Source organism: Phoenix dactylifera, unplaced genomic scaffold, assembly GCF_009389715.1.
Source record: "Phoenix dactylifera cultivar Barhee BC4 unplaced genomic scaffold, palm_55x_up_171113_PBpolish2nd_filt_p 001246F, whole genome shotgun sequence".
NCBI classification, from domain to species: domain Eukaryota; kingdom Viridiplantae; phylum Streptophyta; class Magnoliopsida; order Arecales; family Arecaceae; genus Phoenix; species Phoenix dactylifera.
In genome coordinates, this window is record NW_024068581.1 from 72,608 (window position 1) to 94,430 (window position 21,823).

General features: G+C 40.1%; 1 protein-coding gene across 1 annotated transcript; it reads left to right on the forward strand.

Moving 5' to 3' along the window:
* The first annotated feature begins 19,351 nt into the window (after positions 1–19,351).
* On the forward strand, positions 19,352–20,398 carry LOC120108267. The gene has a single exon (XM_039121855.1). It carries the CDS (start codon positions 19,352–19,354, stop codon positions 20,396–20,398), a length of 1,047 nt encoding a protein of 348 aa, XP_038977783.1.
* The last annotated feature ends 1,425 nt before the right edge of the window (positions 20,399–21,823 follow it).

Below are 21,823 nucleotides of genomic sequence, written 5' to 3' on the forward strand. Positions count from 1 at the left end.
TTAAGAAGGGCAGCAAGTACAAGAAGAAAAAAGCCCTTGTCACCACCTTATCGGACTCCGACGCATCATCTTCATCATCGGATGAGGAACAAGAAGAAAAGGCCAATTTCTGCTTCATGGCCAACGAAAATGAGGTAACATCCGAAACGCATCTAGATTTTACTTTTGATAAACTTTATGATGCATTTAATGAACTAATGATTGAATATAAGGCTATAAACATTAAGAATAAAGAGCTAAAACTAGCTAATCAAACTTACATACATAAATATGATAAACTAGTTAAGGATAAGGACTATATCACCAAAGAAAATCTAGAACTTAAGACAAGCAACCAACTCTTAATTAAAAAAACTAACACCTTAAGTAAAGATAATGAAAAACTAACTAAGAAAATTTCAGAACTTAAAAACAATAAACAAATCTTAAACGAAAATCTCATAAAAGACTTGAATACTCTAAAAACGGAAAAACAAACTCTAACTAAAGAACTTGGAAAATACAAACCTTTGGTTGAGAAATTTACTTATAGTTCTGAAAAATTAAATATGATACTTAATAATCAACGTGCAGTATTCAATAGAGCAGGTTTAGGATATAAACCTAAAAATAAGCAAAAACTTCTTAGTAACTTCTTTGTTAAAGCAGGAGAAAGTAAAACTAAGAAAATAACCTATTTTTGTTGTGGAAAATTAGGACATAAGGCAAATGTGTGTAATTATAGAAAAGGAAAAACAAAAGAAAAAATTAAAAGGGTATGGGTTCCAAAAGGAACCAACATGACTAACCATGAAGGACCCAAGAAAACTTGGGTACCTAAGATTACATGATTTGCTTGTGTAGGAGTGTCTTGCAGCCAAGGTCAACAAAAATTGCTGGTACTTGGATAGTGGCTGCTCAAGACACATGACGGGTGACAAGGATCAATTCTTCACCCTTGAAGCTAAGAAGGGAGGTGCTGTGACTTTTGGAGATAATAACCAAGGTCACATCATTGGTATAGGTAAAGTTCAAATTACCCTTTCTACTTTTATTGATAATGTTCGATATGTTGATGGTCTTAAGCATAATTTATTAAGCATTAGTCAATTATGTGATAGAGGCTATAATGTTATGTTTAAACCATCACTATGCATCATAACAAACCCAAATGATAATAGTTTAGTTTTTAAAGGAATAAGACGTGGGAATGTGTATGTTGTAGATCTTGAGGATCTTGCCAAACACAACCCATGCTTAGTTGTTAATGAAACTAAGGACAATGATGCTAGTTGGTTATAGCACCGTAAGTTAGGTCATGCAAGCATGGACACAATATCTAAACTAGTTAAAAGAGATTCTGTGATAGGTTTGCCAAAACTAAGATTTGAAAAGAATAAAATATGTGAAGCTTGTCAATATGGCAAACAATCTAGGAACTCCTTTAAATCCATAAAATGTGTCTCTACCTCTAGACCTCTAGAATTATTACACATGGACCTATTCGGACCAACTAGAATAACAAGCCTAGGTGGAAATAAATATGGTCTAGTCATTGTAGATGATTATTCTAGATACACTTGGGTTATGTTCTTAGCACATAAAGATCAAGCTTTTTCAGTATTTAAAAAGTTTCATAAGGAAGTAACCAATGCTAGAGATACTACAGTAATAGCTATTAGAAGTGACCATGGTACCGAATTTGAAAATCATTTATTTGATGAGTTTTGTAGTAAAAAGGGAATAACTCACAATTTTTCTGCACCTAGGACACCACAACAAAATGGAGTTGTGGAGAGGAAAAATAAAACTCTAGAGGAAATGGCTAGAACTATGTTATGTGAAAGTAACCTCCCTAAGTACTTTTGGGGAGAAGCCATTAATACTTCTTGTCATATATTAAATAGAGTTTTATTGAGACCCATTATAAAGAAAACACCTTATGAACTTTGGAAAAACAGAAAACCAAAGGTAAACTACTTTCATGTTTTTAGATGTAGGTGTTTTGTTCATAATAATGGAAAAGATAATCTAGGAAAATTTGACTCAAAATCTGATGAGGCTATATTCTTGGGGTACTCTACAACTAGCAAAGCCTATAGAGTCTTTAATAAAAGAACCCTAGTTATAGAAGAATCTATACATGTTGTATTTGATGATTCTAGTGACATCTCTTCTAGCAAGAGAGTTAATTTTGATGATGATGCTGAAATTCTTGAAGAAAAGATAGATGAGATGACATTACAAGATGATAATCAAAAATTAATTGAAGGTGCATCATCAAGCCAAGAGGCTATTGTGGATCATGGACTAACTAAAGCTTGGAGGTATGCTCACGGGCATCCTAAGGAATTAATTCTAGATGATCCATCTCAACCTATTAGGACTAGGGCATCCCTTAGGAACTTAAATAATCATCTAGCCTTTGTTTCTCATTTTGAGCCCAAACACATAGAAGAAGCTGAAAAAGATGTAAATTGGATAAATGCAATGCAAGAAGAATTAAACCAATTTACTAGAAACAAAGTATGGAATCTAGTTGAAAGACCTACTGAATATTCAATTATAGGTACCAAATGGATTTATAAAAATAAACTTGATGAAAATGGTACTGTAATAAGGAATAAGGCTAGATTAGTAGCCAAGGGTTATAATCAAGAAGAAGGTATAGATTTTGATGAAACCTTTGCTCCGGTAGCTAGACTTGAAGCAATTAGACTTTTACTAGCTTTTGCATGCTCTAAGGACTTTAAGTTATTTCAAATGGATGTAAAAAGTGCATTTTTAAATGGGTATATTAATGAGGAGGTATATGTAGAACAACCTCCTGGTTTTGAAAATCATCAATACCCTAATCATGTTTATAAATTGAACAAAGCACTTTATGGTTTAAAACAAGCACCTAGAGCATGGTATGAGAGGCTTAGCAAATTCCTATTAGAACATGAGTTCTCTAGGGGTAATGTAGATACTACATTGTTTCTAAAGAAGAAAAACAAAGATATGTTGTTAGTACAGATTTATGTTGATGATATTATTTTCGGTGCTACTAACAATTGTCTCTGCGAAGAATTTGCTAACTTGATGCAGAGTGAATTTGAGATGAGCATGATGGGAGAGCTGAATTACTTCCTTGGACTTCAAATCAAACAATCTGAAGGAGGCATTTTCATTAATCAAGCCAAATACATCAAGGAGATGCTCAAGAAGTTTGATATGGAGGGAAACAAATCAATCAGCACCCCCATGAGCTCATCATGCAAATTAGACCAAGATGAATCAGGTAAATCTGTAGATCAGAAACTATATAGAGGTATGATAGGATCTTTATTGTATCTTACGGCAAGTAGACCTGATATCATGTTTAGTGTTTGCATGTGTGCTAGATATCAGGCTAATCCTAAGGAATCACATCTAATTGCAGTAAAGAGAATCTTTAAATACCTAACAGGAACAAAGAATATAGGGTTATGGTATTCTAAAGAATCTAGCCTGAACTTAATAGGTTATACAGATTCAGACTCTGCTGGATGTAAACTTGATAGAAAAGCACCAGCGGGTCATGTCAATTCCTAGGAGAAAACTTAATATCATGGTTTAGCAAGAAACAAAACTCGGTTGCATTATCTACTGCTGAAGCTGAATATGTTGCAGCCGGGAGTTGTTGTGCTCAAATCTTATGGATCAAACAACAATTAGAAGATTATGGCATTAAACAAGATAAAATACCCATTAATTGTGATAATACAAGTGCCATTAATCTAACTAAAAATCCAATTCAGCATTCAAGAACTAAACATATTGAGATAAGACATCACTTCATAAGAGATCATGTACTGAATGGTGATGTGACACTCTAATTTGTTTGTACTGATGATCAATTAGCTGACATTTTTACAAAACCCCTAAGTGAAGAGAGATTTAGTGTGCTTAGGAGGGGATTAGGAGTGATTGATCCATCCTAGTGGTAGTTTCCACTAGATTCATTGATTTTGATGATTAGATTGTGGTTAAAATAGAGTTTCTTTTCAATGATCATCAAATCAGATCATAATTTAGTGATTTTCCCTCATTCGGCACGATCATAGCATGATTTTTAGGTGCGTGCCAAAGTTCGAGACGACTCGAGTAAGTTTCAGAGTCGGCTCGTAAGGGGGAGTCGACTCGCGCTTAGTCGGGAGTCGACTCGAGGTCGATGGCAGCAGAGGTGGAGTCGACTCGCATACAGTCGGGAGTCGACTCGCGCATAAGGAGAGTCGGGGTCAATAGACGCATAAGGAGAGTCGACTCGTGCATACTTTGGAGTCGACTCGAGGTCGAGTCGACTAGCGACTCAGAGGAGTCGACTCGCAGTCGGGATCCGACTTTTTAACCCTAGCTCCATCGTTTTCAAAACATTTCCATTCTCCGCCGCCACTGTTCACAAGCCCTAGAGCCGACTCCTAGGTCGTCCCCGGTCGTCCCCAAGCTTTTTCCGTCGACTTTTCACCGTCCATTAGGGCTTTTCCTCCCATTCTAGGTCACTATGCCTCGTAAAGCCGTCGTCCGGAAGAGGCCCCAACCCGAGGCCGGTCCCGAGAGGCGCTCCAAGGCTCGGCACGATCCCGCGAGGTCACAACCTCCGGCTCGTTCCCTGCCGAGGGCGGTTCCCGCGAGGCCGTGCGCCGGGAAGGCGGTCTCCACCGGGAGATACGTCGATTTCGACTATCTCTCCCGGGAGGGCTTCACCATAGGTGAGAGATTGCGTGTCCAGGGCTTAGAGTATTTCCTTACATTAGATCTCCCCACTTATCCTGGATTAGTTAGAGAGTTTTACGGTACCGTCCATCGGGGAGATGGGGGTATCGAGGGCACGGTAGCCGGTGTCCCTCTGTTCGTTACGGAGGATCTTATTGCCCACATCCTCCACCTTCCACAAGTAGGGGTGGCTCCCACACACCCCGAGGACAGGACTGAGGCCCTTACGGCCATACTAGGATATCCTCCTCAGTCCCCTTTAGACGAGGTATCTGCTAGCTCACTTTCTGTTGAGGTGCGGATCCTCCTGAGTATTTTGTCTAGGTCCATTTTTCCGAAGACTGGCCGCTTCGATTTTGTGTCTGAGAGGGACCTCGCCCTTATGTTTTATATTCTTCAGGACACCCCAATCAACTTCCCCAAACTCATTTATAGATATCTGTGTGAGCCCCTAGATAGACCTAGGCTCACCCTCCCCTACGGTATGATGTTCACTCTGTTGTTTAGGGAGTACGAGATTCCCATTCCTGAGGGGGAACCCTCTAAGGCGTTGCGATGGACTGATCGCATGCGTCCGGGGACCCTACACAGGATGGAGTTTCGGAAGGTAGAGGGAACATGGGTTAGGAAGTCATCCACCTCCACACATACCTCCAGACACTCTCCTAGCCCTGAGCCAGATTCTGACTATCCTGACTTTCCCTCCACTTCTGCTCCTACCACCTCAGCCGGACCTTCCTCCTCAGCTCCACCACCTATGGAGGTCCGGATCGCTCCTGAGCAGCTCCTGGAGTTGCGGCAGGAGATTGTTAGAGACCTGCGAGATGAGCTACTTCGGGAGCTCCGAGGTTCAGTGCCAGCTCCCACTCCTGCATCCACATCTTCTGAGTTGGTCCCTTCCTTGACAGCTGTGACTGACATGACGGCCCATGTACGGAAAGAGATCTACAACGTGAGGAGTTTGATTCAGGCTCAGTTCTCCAGTATGAGTGAGGTCACGGGCATCACTCGGAAGATGCGCGATGACATCCGGAAGGACATGAGCACCACTACCCAGGGGGCCGAGCACTTGTCGAATGTGCTCATCGACAAGCTGGACGCACTGCAGAAGTCGGTCCTCGAGCTCGATACGACACAGAGCAGGGCCATTCAGGCCGTTATCCGACAGCTCGAGAACGTCACCAATGCGGTCCAAGCACTGGTTGAGCGCATGCCTCGGGGAGCCACATCCTCGAGAGGAGGAGATACATCCTCGAGAGGGGAAGCCACATCCTCGAGAGGAGGAGCTACATCCTCGAGGAGACCGTAGCTGCTTTTGTGTTTTATTTTGACATGTACTGTTTTGCTTTACTTATTGTATTCTCAAATGTATTCACATACACATCAATACAATGAGTAGACATCTTATCTTCATTTCTGTGCAATTTGATCTATGATTGATTGTGTGTTCTGCTTACCTCCTTTTTTTTTTTTTTTTTTTTATACGATGACAAAAAGGGGGAGAAATATTGAATAGATATGTAAATGGAATCAACATAAAAGAAATCAAAATGAGAATCAAAAATTAAAACATAATTTGTTCTTAGTGGATTTGGTACCTCGAGGCTCATTATCTCTCTTTTGGGGCTCCTAATGGAGTAATCTCCAGAATCTATTCAAGGGATATTCGGAGATTAGCTGAATCTAACTCAAGAACAAATTGACAGATTTTCCCTCTAAATACCAAAATTTAAAATTCAAAAACTTCAATATACTAAAAGGAAATTCAGAGAATCAAAACATAGTAGAATGCATATGTTGAGGGGGAGAATCTGAATTTTTAAGAAAGCCAAATCATTAAATATATATAAGCCAAACAATTGATTGCATGATATGAAGGCTTATATAATTCCAAATGAAAGGGGGAGCTTTAACTCCAAAAATTTATTGTTTCACACCTTTCAAGCTTGGATATATTAAATTACCAGACATATGAATTCATTTATGGATTTTATTTCCTTGTTTATTGAGCAATTCACTTTACATATACTCAAAGTTTTGTCATCATCAAAAAGGGGGAGATTGTGGAGCGATTGATTAAAACCCTATTTGATTTTGATGAGCTCAAAGCATTAGAGTATATATGTTGTTTACTAATGAATTCAATTGAGTGTTTCAGTGAAAATCTTGTCTAAGTGTCTCAAGACTTGGTTCATAATATTTTGGATAAGTTAAGAAGTCAGTTTGAACCAAAGTCTGAGACTCGAGTCGACTCCAGAGTATTACGAGTCGACTCCAAGCGTATCAGGATCACTGGCACGGGCTCGAGTCGACTCCTGACCATTACGAGTCGACTCCAACTGAGAACAGACAGACAAACAGAAAGCATCAACTCAAAATCTGTCAGCGAGTCGACTCCTGAAGTGCGCGAGTCGACTCCGATGTTTACCGAGTCGACTCCGGAGAAGTATGAGTCGACTCCAAGGAGTTACAGGCAGAAAAGTCAGAGAGCGGTTTTCGACCCTGAGATTCGAGTCGACTCCTGTGGAACGTGAGTCGACTCCGATGGTTGGCAGGTCGACTCCAAAGATAGTGAGAGTCGACTCTCAGCAGTACACAAGGCAAAAGTCAGAGAGCGTTTTTCGGACTCTGAGATTCGAGTCGACTCCCGCATTGCACGAGTCGACTCCGAGACACCGCGACCCCAAAGAAGACAGAAGACCAATTTGCTATCTCTGAGATTCGAGTCGACTCCCAGACAGCTCGAATCGACTCCAAGGCAGCGCTTCACTAAAAACACAGAAGACTAAGTTTCGAAAACTGAGAGCCGAGTCGACTCCGGAACAGTTCGAGTCGACTCCAAGACTGGACGAGCCAAAAGACAGTAGATCGAGAGTTCGGGCTCTGAGCGCCGAGTCGACTGCCAGGATTGTCGAGTCGACTCGAGTGGACCAAGTTCAAAAATAGATCCACGGACTCCATGGGATGAGCCGACTCCGAAAATGCCAAGTCAGCTCCAGAAGTTGGCGAGTCGACTCCGGGTCAAGTCGAGTCGACTCCCAGTCGAAGAGGCGACTTTAATTCAAATCCGGAACAGTTGCCGAGTCGACTCCAGAAAAGCATGAGTCGACTCCCGCTACAGCCGAGTCGACTCCTGATCGCGCGAGTCGACTCCAACCCACCAACGGACATATTGTCAGGCTGTGCAGAGTGTGCAGAACGGGCAGAAAAAGGTCTCTAACGGCTAGTTTCCGTGGGGGATGGCTTAAATAGCTACAGAAGACTGTAGCAAGGAAGAGAACAACCATTCCACTCAAAGTAATCAAGCTTTCAATCTCTGCAACCTGGTTTTCAACGGAAAAGAGGGAAGAGCAATATTAACTGCATCCACCTACTTCTTCCCAACATTGAAAGAGATCTCCTCCTGCATTCAAGTCGACCAGACATTCAAGAGGAGACCCGAAGTTCAAGAAGCCCTACTCTACTCCAACTCAAACGTGTTTGAGGGTTTCTAACTTCTCTTTTGTTTATATTGTCATTTATCTGCTTTTAAGAAGCTCTGTTTTTCTGTTACTCCTTTTTACTTCCATCTTGTCTTTGCTTGGTTCAATCGGGGGATTGAATCAAGGGTATTGAGGTTGGTTGGTGAGCCGAGTGTAAAACCAACGTGTAAGGGTTCGATTGTGATCCCGGAAAAATAATCGGGTTGGTTCTAGTCGGTGAGCCTGGGAAAACCGACCGAGTTCGTTGTGAGCTCGTAAAACAACAAGTTTGGTTGTGAGCTTGGAAAACAACCGGCTGTAATCCAAGGGGTTATAGTGAATTCCCAAGTAAGACTTGGGGAGTGGACGTAGGAGCAAGGGTTAGCTCCGAACCACTATAAAACATTGTGTTTGTGATTGTTTGTCTCTCTCTATCTCTCGCATTTCATTCACCGCACATAGAAACTAATTAATCATCTCGCAAAAGCATTAATTAGTTATCCACAAAAGTTTTAATAGCCAAATTATTTTAAAACCCAATTCACCCCCCCCTCTTGGATTGTCTATCTGGGCAACAACATCTTTTGTGCCCTCATTTTATCATTTGCTTGCTAATTGCTAGAGACTAGCAATAAGCTAGTTGGGGGGTGTGATGAGAGCACAAAAGTGCGATCTACATATCAACTAAATTAGTGTTATTGCTGATTAATAATGATAAATTCACTGGTTTAATATTATATTATTATTTGGCACAGGTTATTATAAATTAAAGTTTAAATACACATTTGGTATAGACTGGGTTTAGAGAGATGCATCATGGCCCCAAACCGTGCGGGCCCAATCCCGCCTGATCTGATCGAGCACATTTGCACCCAAACATCCGAGCCTGCATGCGATCTCCCAGTGATCCTCGCGTTCCCTCCTTTCCGGATTAGCACCCGCACTCTTCCGGAATAGAGATTCCCACTCTCACTTCATCACAAAGAAAAAGACCTTTTTAACCTTCAATCCCATGAAGAATAGCTGAAAATACTATTCATTCCGGAAGTTACTATTCATTGTTGAAATCACTGTTCATATGAACAGTGTTCCGTGATGACACTGTTCAAATGAATAGTGTTACGTAAAAACACTGTTTATATGAACAGTGTTACGTGAAAACATTGTTCATATGATCAGGGAAATGTTTTGATGTTCACTGTTCTTCTTCTTCCTCCCGCAGCATCCCAGCCATCTGTATCTCATCCCGTGAGATCACGCGAGCCCAAGCATCAAGTCACAACGATCTCCAGCTTCATATCGTGCAACAACAGAGGAGAAGAAATGGTCCCACGATCAGCTGTGCCGTTCCGCGTCCAAGCTTCCTTCCCAAATCAGCATCACATGATCCATCTTCTTCCGTCCAATAATCAAGCCATGATCCCAGCTTCATCCGGATGATTGCCTCCGCCCAGGGATCCCGCAGCGCCCCTCTTCCGCATCTCATCCCAAGCGTATGCAATCAGCCGAGCCGTGCGTTCCTCCCAACAATCAAGCCGTGATCCAGCCTTCCGTTCCAACCTCCCAGCGCTCCCATCCCTCCGTGGCCCAAAGAAGGAAATCCAGCTTCTTCCATCCAAGTTCCAGTATCCGTCCACGATCGGCCGCCCGTGATTCTTCCCCTGGATTCCAAGCGTCCGCGATCAATCCCAGCTCCTGCGTTCGCCTCTTTCCTTCATTTCAAAAATCTTCCCACAAGCGTCATCGCCTATACCACGTCCGTGATCCCGCGACCGTTTCGATCCTCAGCCGGCTTCAATGGGTGGGGGCAAGCTATATAAGGAGGCTCTCGGCAAGGCAGAAGGGGGGAGCTCACATCAAAAAAAAAGAAGAGAAGAACAGAGGATGCTCTATTCTTGATAAAAGAAAGAAAAAAAAGAGAGTTCCACCGGGAGAGGAAGTGGGGAGAGGTGCTCTGTTTTCAAAGCCTTTTGAAAACAGAGCATACTCTGTTTTAAAGTTTGAAGAGAGTTTCATATTTTATTTTATTTTCTGTGAGAGTTTATTTGGGTAGAGAGTTTTATTTATACTAAAGTTTTAATTTCTGTTATTTTTTTTAATTTTCGTTCTTCAAATTCTGTAATCTTTCTTTTTTATGCAATATATTAAATTTTCTTTCATGCAATTTATGTTCCAGGCTTCAATCTTCTTAGCACTATTTTCATCCATTTTTTTTATGCTAGAGCTTTCTTTTTCATCAAATTTATAAATGCTCTTCAATTTCTAAGTACCTGTTTTTTCGTTATTTTCAAATAGAAAAGATTCTCTGGTAGACCAGAGAATCAGTCAACATCCCCGACGTAATGTTTTTTTTTATTATTCAAAAATCGGCTTTGAATCCGAGTGAACGTTTTAATTTTTATGCAACTCCAATTGCCTCCTTGGATCGACCTCTTACGACCACTATTCTTCAAGTAGAAAAGGTAAGAGTATAATTAATTTAAACTTTGTTTGTCGGTTCTAACAACGATCTGTTTAGCGTATTTTCAGGTAAACAGGAATCGGACAACAAAATTTTGATCTATCTCACAATCACTCGTTCAGATATTACCTTTATTGTCAATCTTCTTTGTCAGTTTATGCAAATATTATGCCAACCCCATATGGATACTGCTCTTTGAGTCTTAAGATACCTCAAATCATGCTCTATCTTTAGAACCTCATGCCTGCTTCAAACAACATTCATCTTAGTACTTATTGTGATGCTGATTAGGCAACTTATTCCACTACTCGTTATTCTATTATGGTTATTGTTGCTTTCTTAGTAATAGCCCTATCTCATGGTGCACAAAAAAATAAAGTACTATCTCCTGCTTTATCGCTGAAGTTGAGTATCGATCAATAGCCTCTACTACTTGTGAATTAGTCTAGCTCAAAACTCTACTCTCTGACTTGGTTATTCACTACCCTCAAGCTATGTCCTCTATTGTGATAACCAAGCAACACTTCATATAGCTGCCAACCCTGTATTTCATGAGCGGACAAAATACATCGAAATAGATTGTCTTATCATTCGGAAAAAACTATAAGCACGCACAATCCAGACCAAGTTTCTTCAAAGTAACAACCAGCATGCTAATTTTTTTACCAAGACTTTGAGCCATGATGATGCAGGATGAATGTGAGGGATTTAAACATAAGGGTTATCAGTAAGTTATGTTGATTAACTAGCTTAATTGCAACGGAAAATTCAGTCACATATGAGCTAAGAAAGCATTATCATGAGCATAGTAATTTTAGGACTAGTTGCCCACATGTACTAATTCGTTTAGGTCTTAGAGTAATGGAATGTTGTGGTTGAGAAACCACTAGATTAGGATGCTTTCTTCAATAAATCAGACCTAGAGTTGAGGCTTACCAAACATTGAACTTGTGAAATTCTTCTAGAGGAGGATCCTTGATCTCACTCTTGAGGGTTGATGATTGGATAACCAAGCTTCATCTTCCGTTGCAACAGGGCCCCCTTGCTATTGGTTTGGAAGGATAATAGACCCAATGACATGGAGTACTTTAAGGACCTGGAAAGAAACAGGGATTAGAGGTTTGGCGTGAGAGAGGAATGGAAATCACAAAAAAAAAGGGAGGCGAGAGGAGATAGGGCTGCGGTGGATGTGGAAGTGGCTTTAGGGACTCACGCCCAACTTGGAACAAGGGCCTCACGCCCAACCTTCTCTCAAGGTGACAAAGCAAGATTGTTAAGGAAGAAAGAAGCTTTTTTTATTCATTCATCAACTCCATTACAAGATGTCATGAGGAGGTATTTATAAACTTTCCTCATGATTTGAAATTTAAATACATAATGAATGGCGCTCCACATTTGAAGGCTTGATTGCTAGAGAAAAGGAAGGAAAGTTGGCCAGCTTTAAAGGAGAGGTTTGAGGAGTTGTTGGCTCCTATTTGAAATTTTCTTGCATTTGAATTGTGGCCGACCTCTTGGACTTTGAATTTGGGTGACGTGTCAACTTGTATGAGGTGGCATGGTGATTGGTTCTTTTGATTTTGATTCTTTCATTTGGCATTATCCTCTTGGTTGAGATGATTGCTGATGTGGTGTTGAGGTGGCATCTGGTTGAGATGATTACTGATGTGGTGTTGAGGTGGTGTCCCAATAGGTGGCACATAACATGTTGCATAGGGATTGGTTCTTCTGATGAGGTGGCATGACGTCGCATTGGTTCTTTTGATGAGATGGCATGATGTGGTCGGCTCCTTATGCTTGACTTCATCCTGGTTGGCGTGCTTCCATTGGTTGGAGTGGTGGTGAGGTGGCTAGCTGATGTTGATGTGGATGCCGAGGTGGTGCTCCAAGGGTGTGCAAAGGTGGTGGTAGAAACCTGACTTGGCTAGCTTTCTGACTCAATGATTTTATTTACAGGACTCGATCAAATTTAAGTTAGCCACAGTGACCTTGAGTTAATTGATTGGAGTCTTTTCTGAATTCTGGTGCCCGTACCAATTCTTCCGGGGTGGGAAGAATTCGACTCTGTCGAACAGGGGTTGGTTTGGCTGTGGTACTTTTCTAGTAGATCTGGGTTGAGTCTCTGTAGGTCCTCTCGAGTAATCCATGAATCATCAGATTCTGGTCGACCCTCCTAGTGAACCAAATAGCGTTGGTTTTGAGGATGATAATGTTATTTTGATGATTAAAATAACCATTGAGGCCATATCAAATTAGAAATGTAAATTAACTCGATACATCATTAATAAATGGCACACCCTCGATATATTCACAATACATTATGAATATACGGTCAAAACAACTCTCAAGAATTAATAACGAGATAAAATTTATAATAGAGAATGCTAGAAAGCTTAGAAATTCATTTTGACAAAGTTTCAAGTTAAGAATACCTAAAAGGGTAATTCTGTAATTTTTACTATTAAGAATGTTGCCCAAGGTGACAACCCAAGAGGGGGGGTGAATTGGGTTTTCTAAAAATTATGTTCCCTAATTTTTACTTTGAATAGAATGCAGCGGAATAATAAGATGTTATTTACTTAAGCTCTAGGCAATTACAAGTAAAGCAGTGGAAGATTAAGCTAGAGCAATTATACTATGGCTTTAGGGTGCAATTGATCTAACATTAACTTATAGTTGTATGATCAATTTTAATCTATGTGTATGGTAAGAATGGAGTGGAAGCTAAGCAAATCACTTATAACTCTATAGAAACAAATCTAGAGATATTACACAATCAAGCATGAATGGAAGGCATGAAATACAAGAGATAAAGCATCACAAACACAAAGATGTATAGTGGTTCGGTGCACCCCAGCACTTACATCCACTCCCCAAGACCTCTTGGGAATTTCACTATAATCCCTTAGATTACAGTCGGTTGTTTTACAAGCTCACAACCCAACTTGTTGTTTTGCGAGATCACAACGAACTCGGTCGGTTTTCACAGGCTCACCGACTAGAACCAACCGATTGTTTTCACGGGCTCACAATCCAACCCAGTTGGTTTTCCCAAAGGCTCACCAACCACAACCTTACAATGATTGTTTTCCGGGTTCACAATCAACCCGGTTGGTTTTCCCCAAAGGCTCACCAACCACAACCTTACAACGTTGGTTTTTCCCTTTGGCTCACCAACAAACCTTAACCCCTTGATTCAATCTCTTGATTGAATCAAGTTACAAGATATTAGAACAAGAGTTTAAATCAAATACAAGCTTCTCAAATAAGCAAATATAGCAAATGTAAATAAGTAAAGAAAAGAGAAGAAGCCCTCAAATTAATTTGTAGATGGAGGAACTCGGCTTCTTCTTCACTTGCCCCCTCTTCTGATTTTGCACGAAGTAGAGGATCTCCGAGGCAGCACACGGATGGAGAGGAAGCTTTGGGATTCACTTGGATGCTCTTCTTCTCTCTATTTTACTTTGAATGGCCCTTTTGTGCTTATGGAAGATTTTCCTTGTAATCTCTTTCAAATCTCTTCCCTAAATGTTTTCTCCCACTTCCATACCTTCTCCCCTAGCTCTTCTCTTGATTTTATAGCTTTAGAGGGAGTCCCAACAAAAATCTAGCCGTTAGAGACAAAAATAGAGCCGTTGGAATCAAGAAAAAACTAGCCGTTATGCCTCCCAGCGTGCTCGAGTCGACTCGGCTGAAGTAGGAGTCGACTCGGCTGAAACAGGAGTTGATCTGTGAATAGTAGTCTGCCGGCACTGTAGCTGGGAGTCGACTCCTGAAGTTGGGAGTCGACTCGAGATCACTGTAGCGCAGAAAATCAACTCTCTGTCTTTTTGTTTGTTCTCAGTCGGAGTCGACTCGTAGAGTCCCGGAGTCGACTCGAGCACTGTTCCTGAAACTCTAGAGTGCCAGAGTCGACTCGAAACTTCCAGGAGTCGACTCGAGGACTATTCTTTTGAATTTTTCTTTGAATTTGCTCCTTCAACTTGAATTCTTTGAACTTGAAGCTTGGGCCAATGAATTGTAGCTTTCTTCCAACTTTTCTTGAGAACTTTGGAGGCCTTCTTGTATTCTTCCAACTTGCTATGTTCCTTGCAAAATAAATATCTTTCTCCTTGCAACACAAACATTAGTATTTATACTTCAAGGTTTTGTGATCATCAAAATCAATCTTTGAATCAATCTTTGGGTCATCAGTCTCCCCCTTTTTGATGATGACAAAACTTGGAGTATATGCAATATAAAAGATATTGTTTTCTAGAAGTAATACATAGCAAAGTTGCATGAAGTAGAAAACATATATATTTAAAAAACATACTTCATGATAATGCTTTAGATTTAATCAACTTAAGATAATCAATATATGTCAATTCCAGCTGATTTGTATTCAATTCAAAACATAAAGCATTATGCTCACTTAAGATAATCAATATATGTCAATTCCAGCTGATTTGTATTCAATTCAAAACATAAAGCATTATGAGCATATACTTAGATATTTCTCCCCCTTTTTGACAACATCAAAAAGATAGGGAAACATTAAGCACAAAGATCAGAATACTCATATATTTCTTTTCCTTATTGTACTCTGATTTGAATGTTAAATTATTGCAAGGATATGAATCATATAACTCAAGGCAATAATATTGGAATCAGATTAATGAGCACAGATCAGAGCCAATTAAGATAATTTCAGAACAGAACACATTAAATGTGATTTCAAGAAGTTTTCTAATTTGATACCACAGATAGTTTTCTATTCAAGTGTAGGTGGAATCTTCCTTAGGTTAATCCAAGAAGTACTACAAATGATATTCAAAGAAAATACGAGTGGAAATCTAACCTCTCTTCAATAATAAGTATGAAAGCTTGTTCATTTAAGACCTTTTGCCCAATTTATTAAGTATTTTATCAAACATGAGAGCAATTTTAGTTAATTTTCAGAGTAAAAGATCAAAACTTATATATTTGAGAGACATATCATCATGTTGGATCATTAATTTTTAATGTCTTCAAAGTTCTTTTATTCCTTTAGAAAATAAGCACAATTTGATACATATATAAAAATATGAATTGGCACAGAATTGACGTTCTAAAGAGCAAGCTAATTAGGACTTATTAGTGAATTTCAAAATAAATTTTCTAAGAGATACTCAAGACCATTCAACACGTTTGTAATAACCCTAAAAAAATTTTTTTTTATAAAAAAGGGATAGAATAGTCCTTTAAAATTGATATAAGGGGTAAAATGGGAAGGAATCAAAAGATAATGGCATAATTGCAGATATATCGAAGTGGCAAGGGCAAAATGGGAATTTTCAGAGTTTGATTTGACTTAAATGGGGGTTGTCTGGCGGTGGGTTGGCTGAGAAGAGGGAATTGAGACAGAGAGGGAGAGGAGGTCTCAGGCGTGGAAACACAGAGAGAGGGAAAAAGAGAAGAAGAAGAAAAAGAAGAAGAAGAAGAAGAAAGAGGGAGGGGATTCGAGGTGCAAGGAAGCTCCGGTTGCGCTTCTAGCTGAAGGAAAAAGTGTAGATCTCCTTCCCCTCTACGCAAGGATCTCGATTTCCAAAAAGAAAAAGGTAAATATCCGTCCCTATCTAGTCTTTTGGTGACATTAGGCTATACAAAGGGTGGATGTAGTCTACAGGGGTCAGATAAGGGTTGTAGAGGTGGTTAAAAGAGAAAGAATCGGATTTCGACAAATTTTTCCGGCACTATGGAAAAACTGTGTCGAAGTCCCAACTTCGGCGAATTATTTAGGGGGTCAAACGACCTCCGATAGCAATGCATTTACCTCTTTAGAATCCCCTATGAGTGTAGAATGTTAGGTAAAAATTTCATCAAATTTGGAGTTTGGAAAGTGGATCAAACCCGGGATGAAGTAACCGGCTGTCAGTCCGGGTTACTGTTCATCCGAGTGGGAAAATAAGAAATTTTATGCCAAAATAGGGTATTAAGCCTAGATTAGGCTAAGGGAGACCTTGTACTCGTGCAAGGGAGTCCCTAATACACATAAATGATGAGTTAATTAATAGAAAAAGAAAAAGAGAAAGAAAAGAAAAGATTTAGGAAACGGGGAAAGTTGAATCAATTAAAGTTCCCTATGTTATAATTGGCACGTAGATTATAGCCCTTGATACAAGACTAAATGTATTGTAAATGCATGTCACAGTTGGGCAAGAAGCTAGGGAACAAGAGGAAGAAGTTCCCCACTGTCTGCTGTAGATTTTTGGAGGCGTATCAGGGCTGTGCCGGATTGACAGGTGAGTGGGAGTCATGTACTTTGCACCATGAGCTTCCTTAATTCATTTTCATGAATGTCGCCAAGTGTGAATTGATTCCACTTGAGCATATTGATTGATATTGTAGTAGATTCCTCTATAATCTTGATTCTCCATGCTTGATTATTCTGTACATGCATTTGAGGAAACATTGAGAAGAATTACGAGGGGTTTATGAGTAATTAAATTGGATCTGAATTGTGAAATGACTTCTTTTGTAAATTGATTTTATTTCCTCTATTTCAAAGACTTATGAGTGGTAGCCTTGATTATACTCTTTATGAGTAATTAAATTGGATCTGAATTGTGAAATGACTTCTTTTGTAAATTGATTTCATTTCCTCTATTTCAAAGACTTGTAAGTGGTAACCTTGATTATACTCTTTATGAGTAATTAAATTGGATCTGAATTGTGAAATGACTTCTTTTGTAAATTGATTTCATTTCCTCTATTTCAAAGACTTGTAAGTGGTATATTGAGTTGCATTGCACACCCTTGACCCCTCACTCCCAAACCTGATGTTAGTTTATGATTGGGTCGGAGTCGAGTGAGTGGTAGTCTTAATTATGCTCCTTTTAGTAGAGTATTGGGAGGGTGCATTATGGCATTCATGCATGGCTTGACAGTATCTGCAGGACACCTATAGTCGATGGGGTTGAACATCGGCCTTTGTGCACATAGTAGCCTTCTGGGTGGGCGGAGCCCAGTCCCTTCCTAGGGGGGACACGGCCCTAGGCGTAGGATTGGCCAGTCCTACGACTTATATTCTGCTTGCCGCCGGGCATAGTAAGACCCCGCGAGGTGCAGTATGGCTTTCCGCGGATGTAGAATTTCCGCGAGGTGCCGTTTAGTATATAGATGTGAGATGGATTTCTGTTCTGGATACTGGCCTGCATTTATATTATCAGTATGGTGTCTTATTCTGCATATGCATGTGATAGTGGGGAGTTGTTGCTGGTTCGCCTGGGGCGTAAAACCCACCTCCCGATAGCTATCTAGCATTTATATTATTGGTATAGTGTCTTATCCTGCATATGCATGTGACAGTAGGGAGTTGTTGCTGGTTCGCCTGGGGCGTAAAACCCACCTCCCAATAGCTGTCTTGTTGATGATTCAGCATATTGACACCTGATTTGTATGTTCCAGCATTATGATCTGTTGAGCATATTCATGAGTAGTATATATGTTTACTCGATTATTCCATATATGCTTCAGATGAGTTGATTGTGATTGTGGTGATATTGATGATTTACTCCATATTCTTTATGTTGAGTTCATGTTCATCTTGTTATTGATCTTGAGATTTCACCTCGAGCCATGATTATATCTTGTCTCATATGCATAGTACTCTCTACTCCACTCACTGAGTATTTATATACTCACTCCCCAGTTTGGTGTTTTTGATTGCAGGGCAGGTATTGTATAGAGAAGAGCAGGGTTAGAGATTGCCTGCTAGCTGTGCCGCTCCATAGTATAGTATAGTATAATGTAGATAGAGGTTTATACCTTTTGGTGTATTATAAACCTTCTATTGTATATAGTGCATAGTTACAGTCATAGATCCTGTTGTGGATATGGGTTTGACCATGGATGGATTGGGAAAGCAGGTATATATATATATGTGTGCAGATCAGTTGTGTGCCTGTGATAATGTATTGCTATATATTGTCCAGGTTTATTATGTAACAGATTATGTGATTGCTGCTCTGACAGGTAGTGTGTTGTATGTATTGAGATAATCCTGACAGGTCACTATAGGAAAAGTGATCATTTTGTGCATGCATCATGCCAAATTTTTTCAAGATTTATTGATAATTGATAGGTAGTAGGGTTCTACGCGGTGGCTGGTGGCCTTATGCCTACCCGCACCCTAGGACCGTCGCGGCGGCCTGCCGGGAACGGGGCGGGGGTCGTGACAAGAAGTGGTATCAGAGCAAAGGTTAAGAAGAGTCCTGTCAGAGCAATAGGGTGAGTCAGGATTAAGTATAGGATTATACTATGGAGCATAGGATTTTTCTATATGTTATTTTATGAGTCATATACAATTCTGTAAAATATATTTGGGGATGAGACTTAAGAGTTCTTTTTGGCTCTACTTGAGAAAAAAATTGTATATCATTCAGTTTACAATCAAGATTTATATTTTGACAGAAAGTCAATTAATAAATTCGGAGGATATTGATCAGAGTTGTGTAGTGAAAGTATAGTGGATCGAATCAATTTAAATTGGTCAAAAATATTGACTGTGATGGGAGACTAGATTTTTCAATAATGAAGATTTGTGTTAATAAGAGAAGGTGAAAATTGTAGATTCTCAGATTTATTATGATATGACTATGTGATCTCTTTGATGATTTTTGCTATTTTACTATGTTAAGAGATAATTTATGTAAACTCATCATAAATTCTTGACTGCTAGGTAGCCGTAAGCAACATGGAGGATGAAAGAGAAATAAGGGCACCTTCTCCGGACCCTGATAGCCAATCAATTTCACAAACTACTCCACACTCCATAGCAACCCAGGCAGATTTAGCAGGAGTGTACCAGTTAATAGCACAACTGCTTGAGCAACAGCAACAGATGCAGTTAGCTGCCCAACCTGTACAGCCGATAGAATCCTATTACGAGAGGTTCCGTAGGCTGAATCCACCGATGTTTAATGGTGGGTCCGATCCCATGATAGCTGAGGCCTGGATCCGGGAATTGGAGAAGATGTATGAGTTACTTCAATTTCCCGAGGAGGTAAAAGTCAAACTAGCTACCTCCATGCTAAGAGGGAGTGCTGACTCTTGGTGGACTGCTATGGAGACAGCATATGAGGTCAACGGAACGGCCTGGGGAGATTTTAAGAGAATATTTTATGCTAAGTACTTTTCGGACTCGGTTAGGCAAATGAAGCAGAATGAGTTTTTATCGCTGACTCAGTCCGAGCATATGACTGTCTTGGATTACGTCAATAAGTTCGATGAGCTGGGTCGATTCTGCCCCCAGTTCATGGAGGATGATATGAGTAGAGCCAACCGTTTCGAACAAGGGCTTAGACATGAGATCAGGTCCCGGACATCTTCACAGTTAATTACCAGCTATATGGATATTTTGGACAGAGCCTTGAGAGTAGAGGCTGAATTGAAAAGATCTGATAGAGAAAGGGCTGACCTGATGAGATCCAGATCAGACAGAAGTCAGAGTGGCAGGCCATGGGATTTCAGGGGCACTCCAATTCAAGAGAAGCCCAGGGTCCGCAATTACTCTAGCAGATCCCATAGTGGAATCATCAATATCACCATAGCAGATCCCAGAGCCCGCACTTACTCTAGCAGATCCCATAGTGGGCCCTATATGAGGAGAGCGAGGGCATGTTATAGTTGTGGGCGGACTGGACACCTGGTACGTGATTGCCCATACAAGAGGAGGAATGAGCTCAGACCTCCTGTACCTGGTGACCAGAGGCCAAGAAGTAATGCTCGAGTTTTACACTGACCTACCAAGATGCTAGTGCCAATGACCGAGTGGTAACAGGTATATTACCAGTCAGCTTGATTGATCCCTCTATTTTGTTCGATTTTGGCACTATGCATTCTTTTATTTCAGTTAGTTTATCTAGATAACTACACTGCATACTTGAGGAACTAGAAGAATCACTGTGTGTTCCTACACCCCTATAAAAAATAGTAATTGTTGATATTAGTGCAAGAATTACATAATTCAAATAGGGGTAGGAGAGTTAGTGACAAATCTTATATAACTTGACATGCAAGATTTTGACATCATTTTGGGAATAGCTTGGAGGTCTCAGTACCACACTCATATTGACTGCTACAGTAAAAGAGTGATATTCTGGATACCTGAAGAACCAGGGTTCTTCTTTCAAAGCGATGCACCCATGTAATGTAATTCATCATAACATTAATTTCTGCCCTGAAAGCTAGGAAGGCATTAGAAAAGGAGTATAAGACTTATTTAGCCTGTGTAATGGATACCTGAAAGGAGACCAAATTAGAGGATATTCCAGTAATGAATGAACACCCTGATGTTTTTTCAGAAGATCTTCCTGGTTTGCCACCAGAGAGAGAGATTGAATTTGCAATTGATTTGATTCCCAATACCATACCAATCTTCAAAAACCCCCTATAGAATGGCTCCAACTGAAATAAAAGAATTAAAGGGAAAGTTGCAAAAAATCGCTTGATAAAGGCTTCATTCGACTTAGTGTGTCATCTTAGGGAACTCTACTATTGTTTGTAAAGAAGGAAGATGGAAGTTTGAGGTTATGTATTGGTTATCAAGGATTGGACAAGGTAACAATACAGAACAAATATCTTCGGCCCTATATTAATGAATCTTGTAAGGTGTATACTGATCATAAGAGTTTAAAATACCTTCTTACCTAGAAGCTACTCAATATGAGACAGGAAAGATGATTGGAATTGATAAAAATCATGCCTTGTCTATACACTACTCTCCAAAAAAAGCTAATGTTGAGGTAGATATACCGAGTTGAAAAACTTCTGGTAGTATTGCTGTTCTACTCACATCCGAGAAAAGCTAATGTTGTGGTAGATGCACTGATCAGAAAAGGTGTTAGTGATACAAGAAAGGTTGAGGACAGTGTTTAGTAGGCAGAAGAGCTACGCAGATGTCAGAAGGAGAGATGTGCAGTTTGGCACGGAAAATCATGTGTTCCTAAAGATCTCTCCTATGAAAGGAATAATGAGGTTTGGAAAGAGAGGCAAGCTTAGTCCTAGATACATTGGCCCCTTTGAGATATTAGACAAGGTTGGCACTGTATCTTACAGATTAGCACTGCCTCCAAACCTCAATCATGTGCATTCAGTATTTCATGTATCTATACTTCGGAAGTATGTGCCAAATCTATCCCATGTGCTGTCAGTGCAGAAAGTTACA

Excerpts from the sequence above, each read along its gene's own strand:
- LOC120108267 (XM_039121855.1), top strand. The coding sequence starts at position 19,352 with ATGGAGGATGAAAGAGAAATAAGGGCACCTTCTCCGGACCCTGATAGC.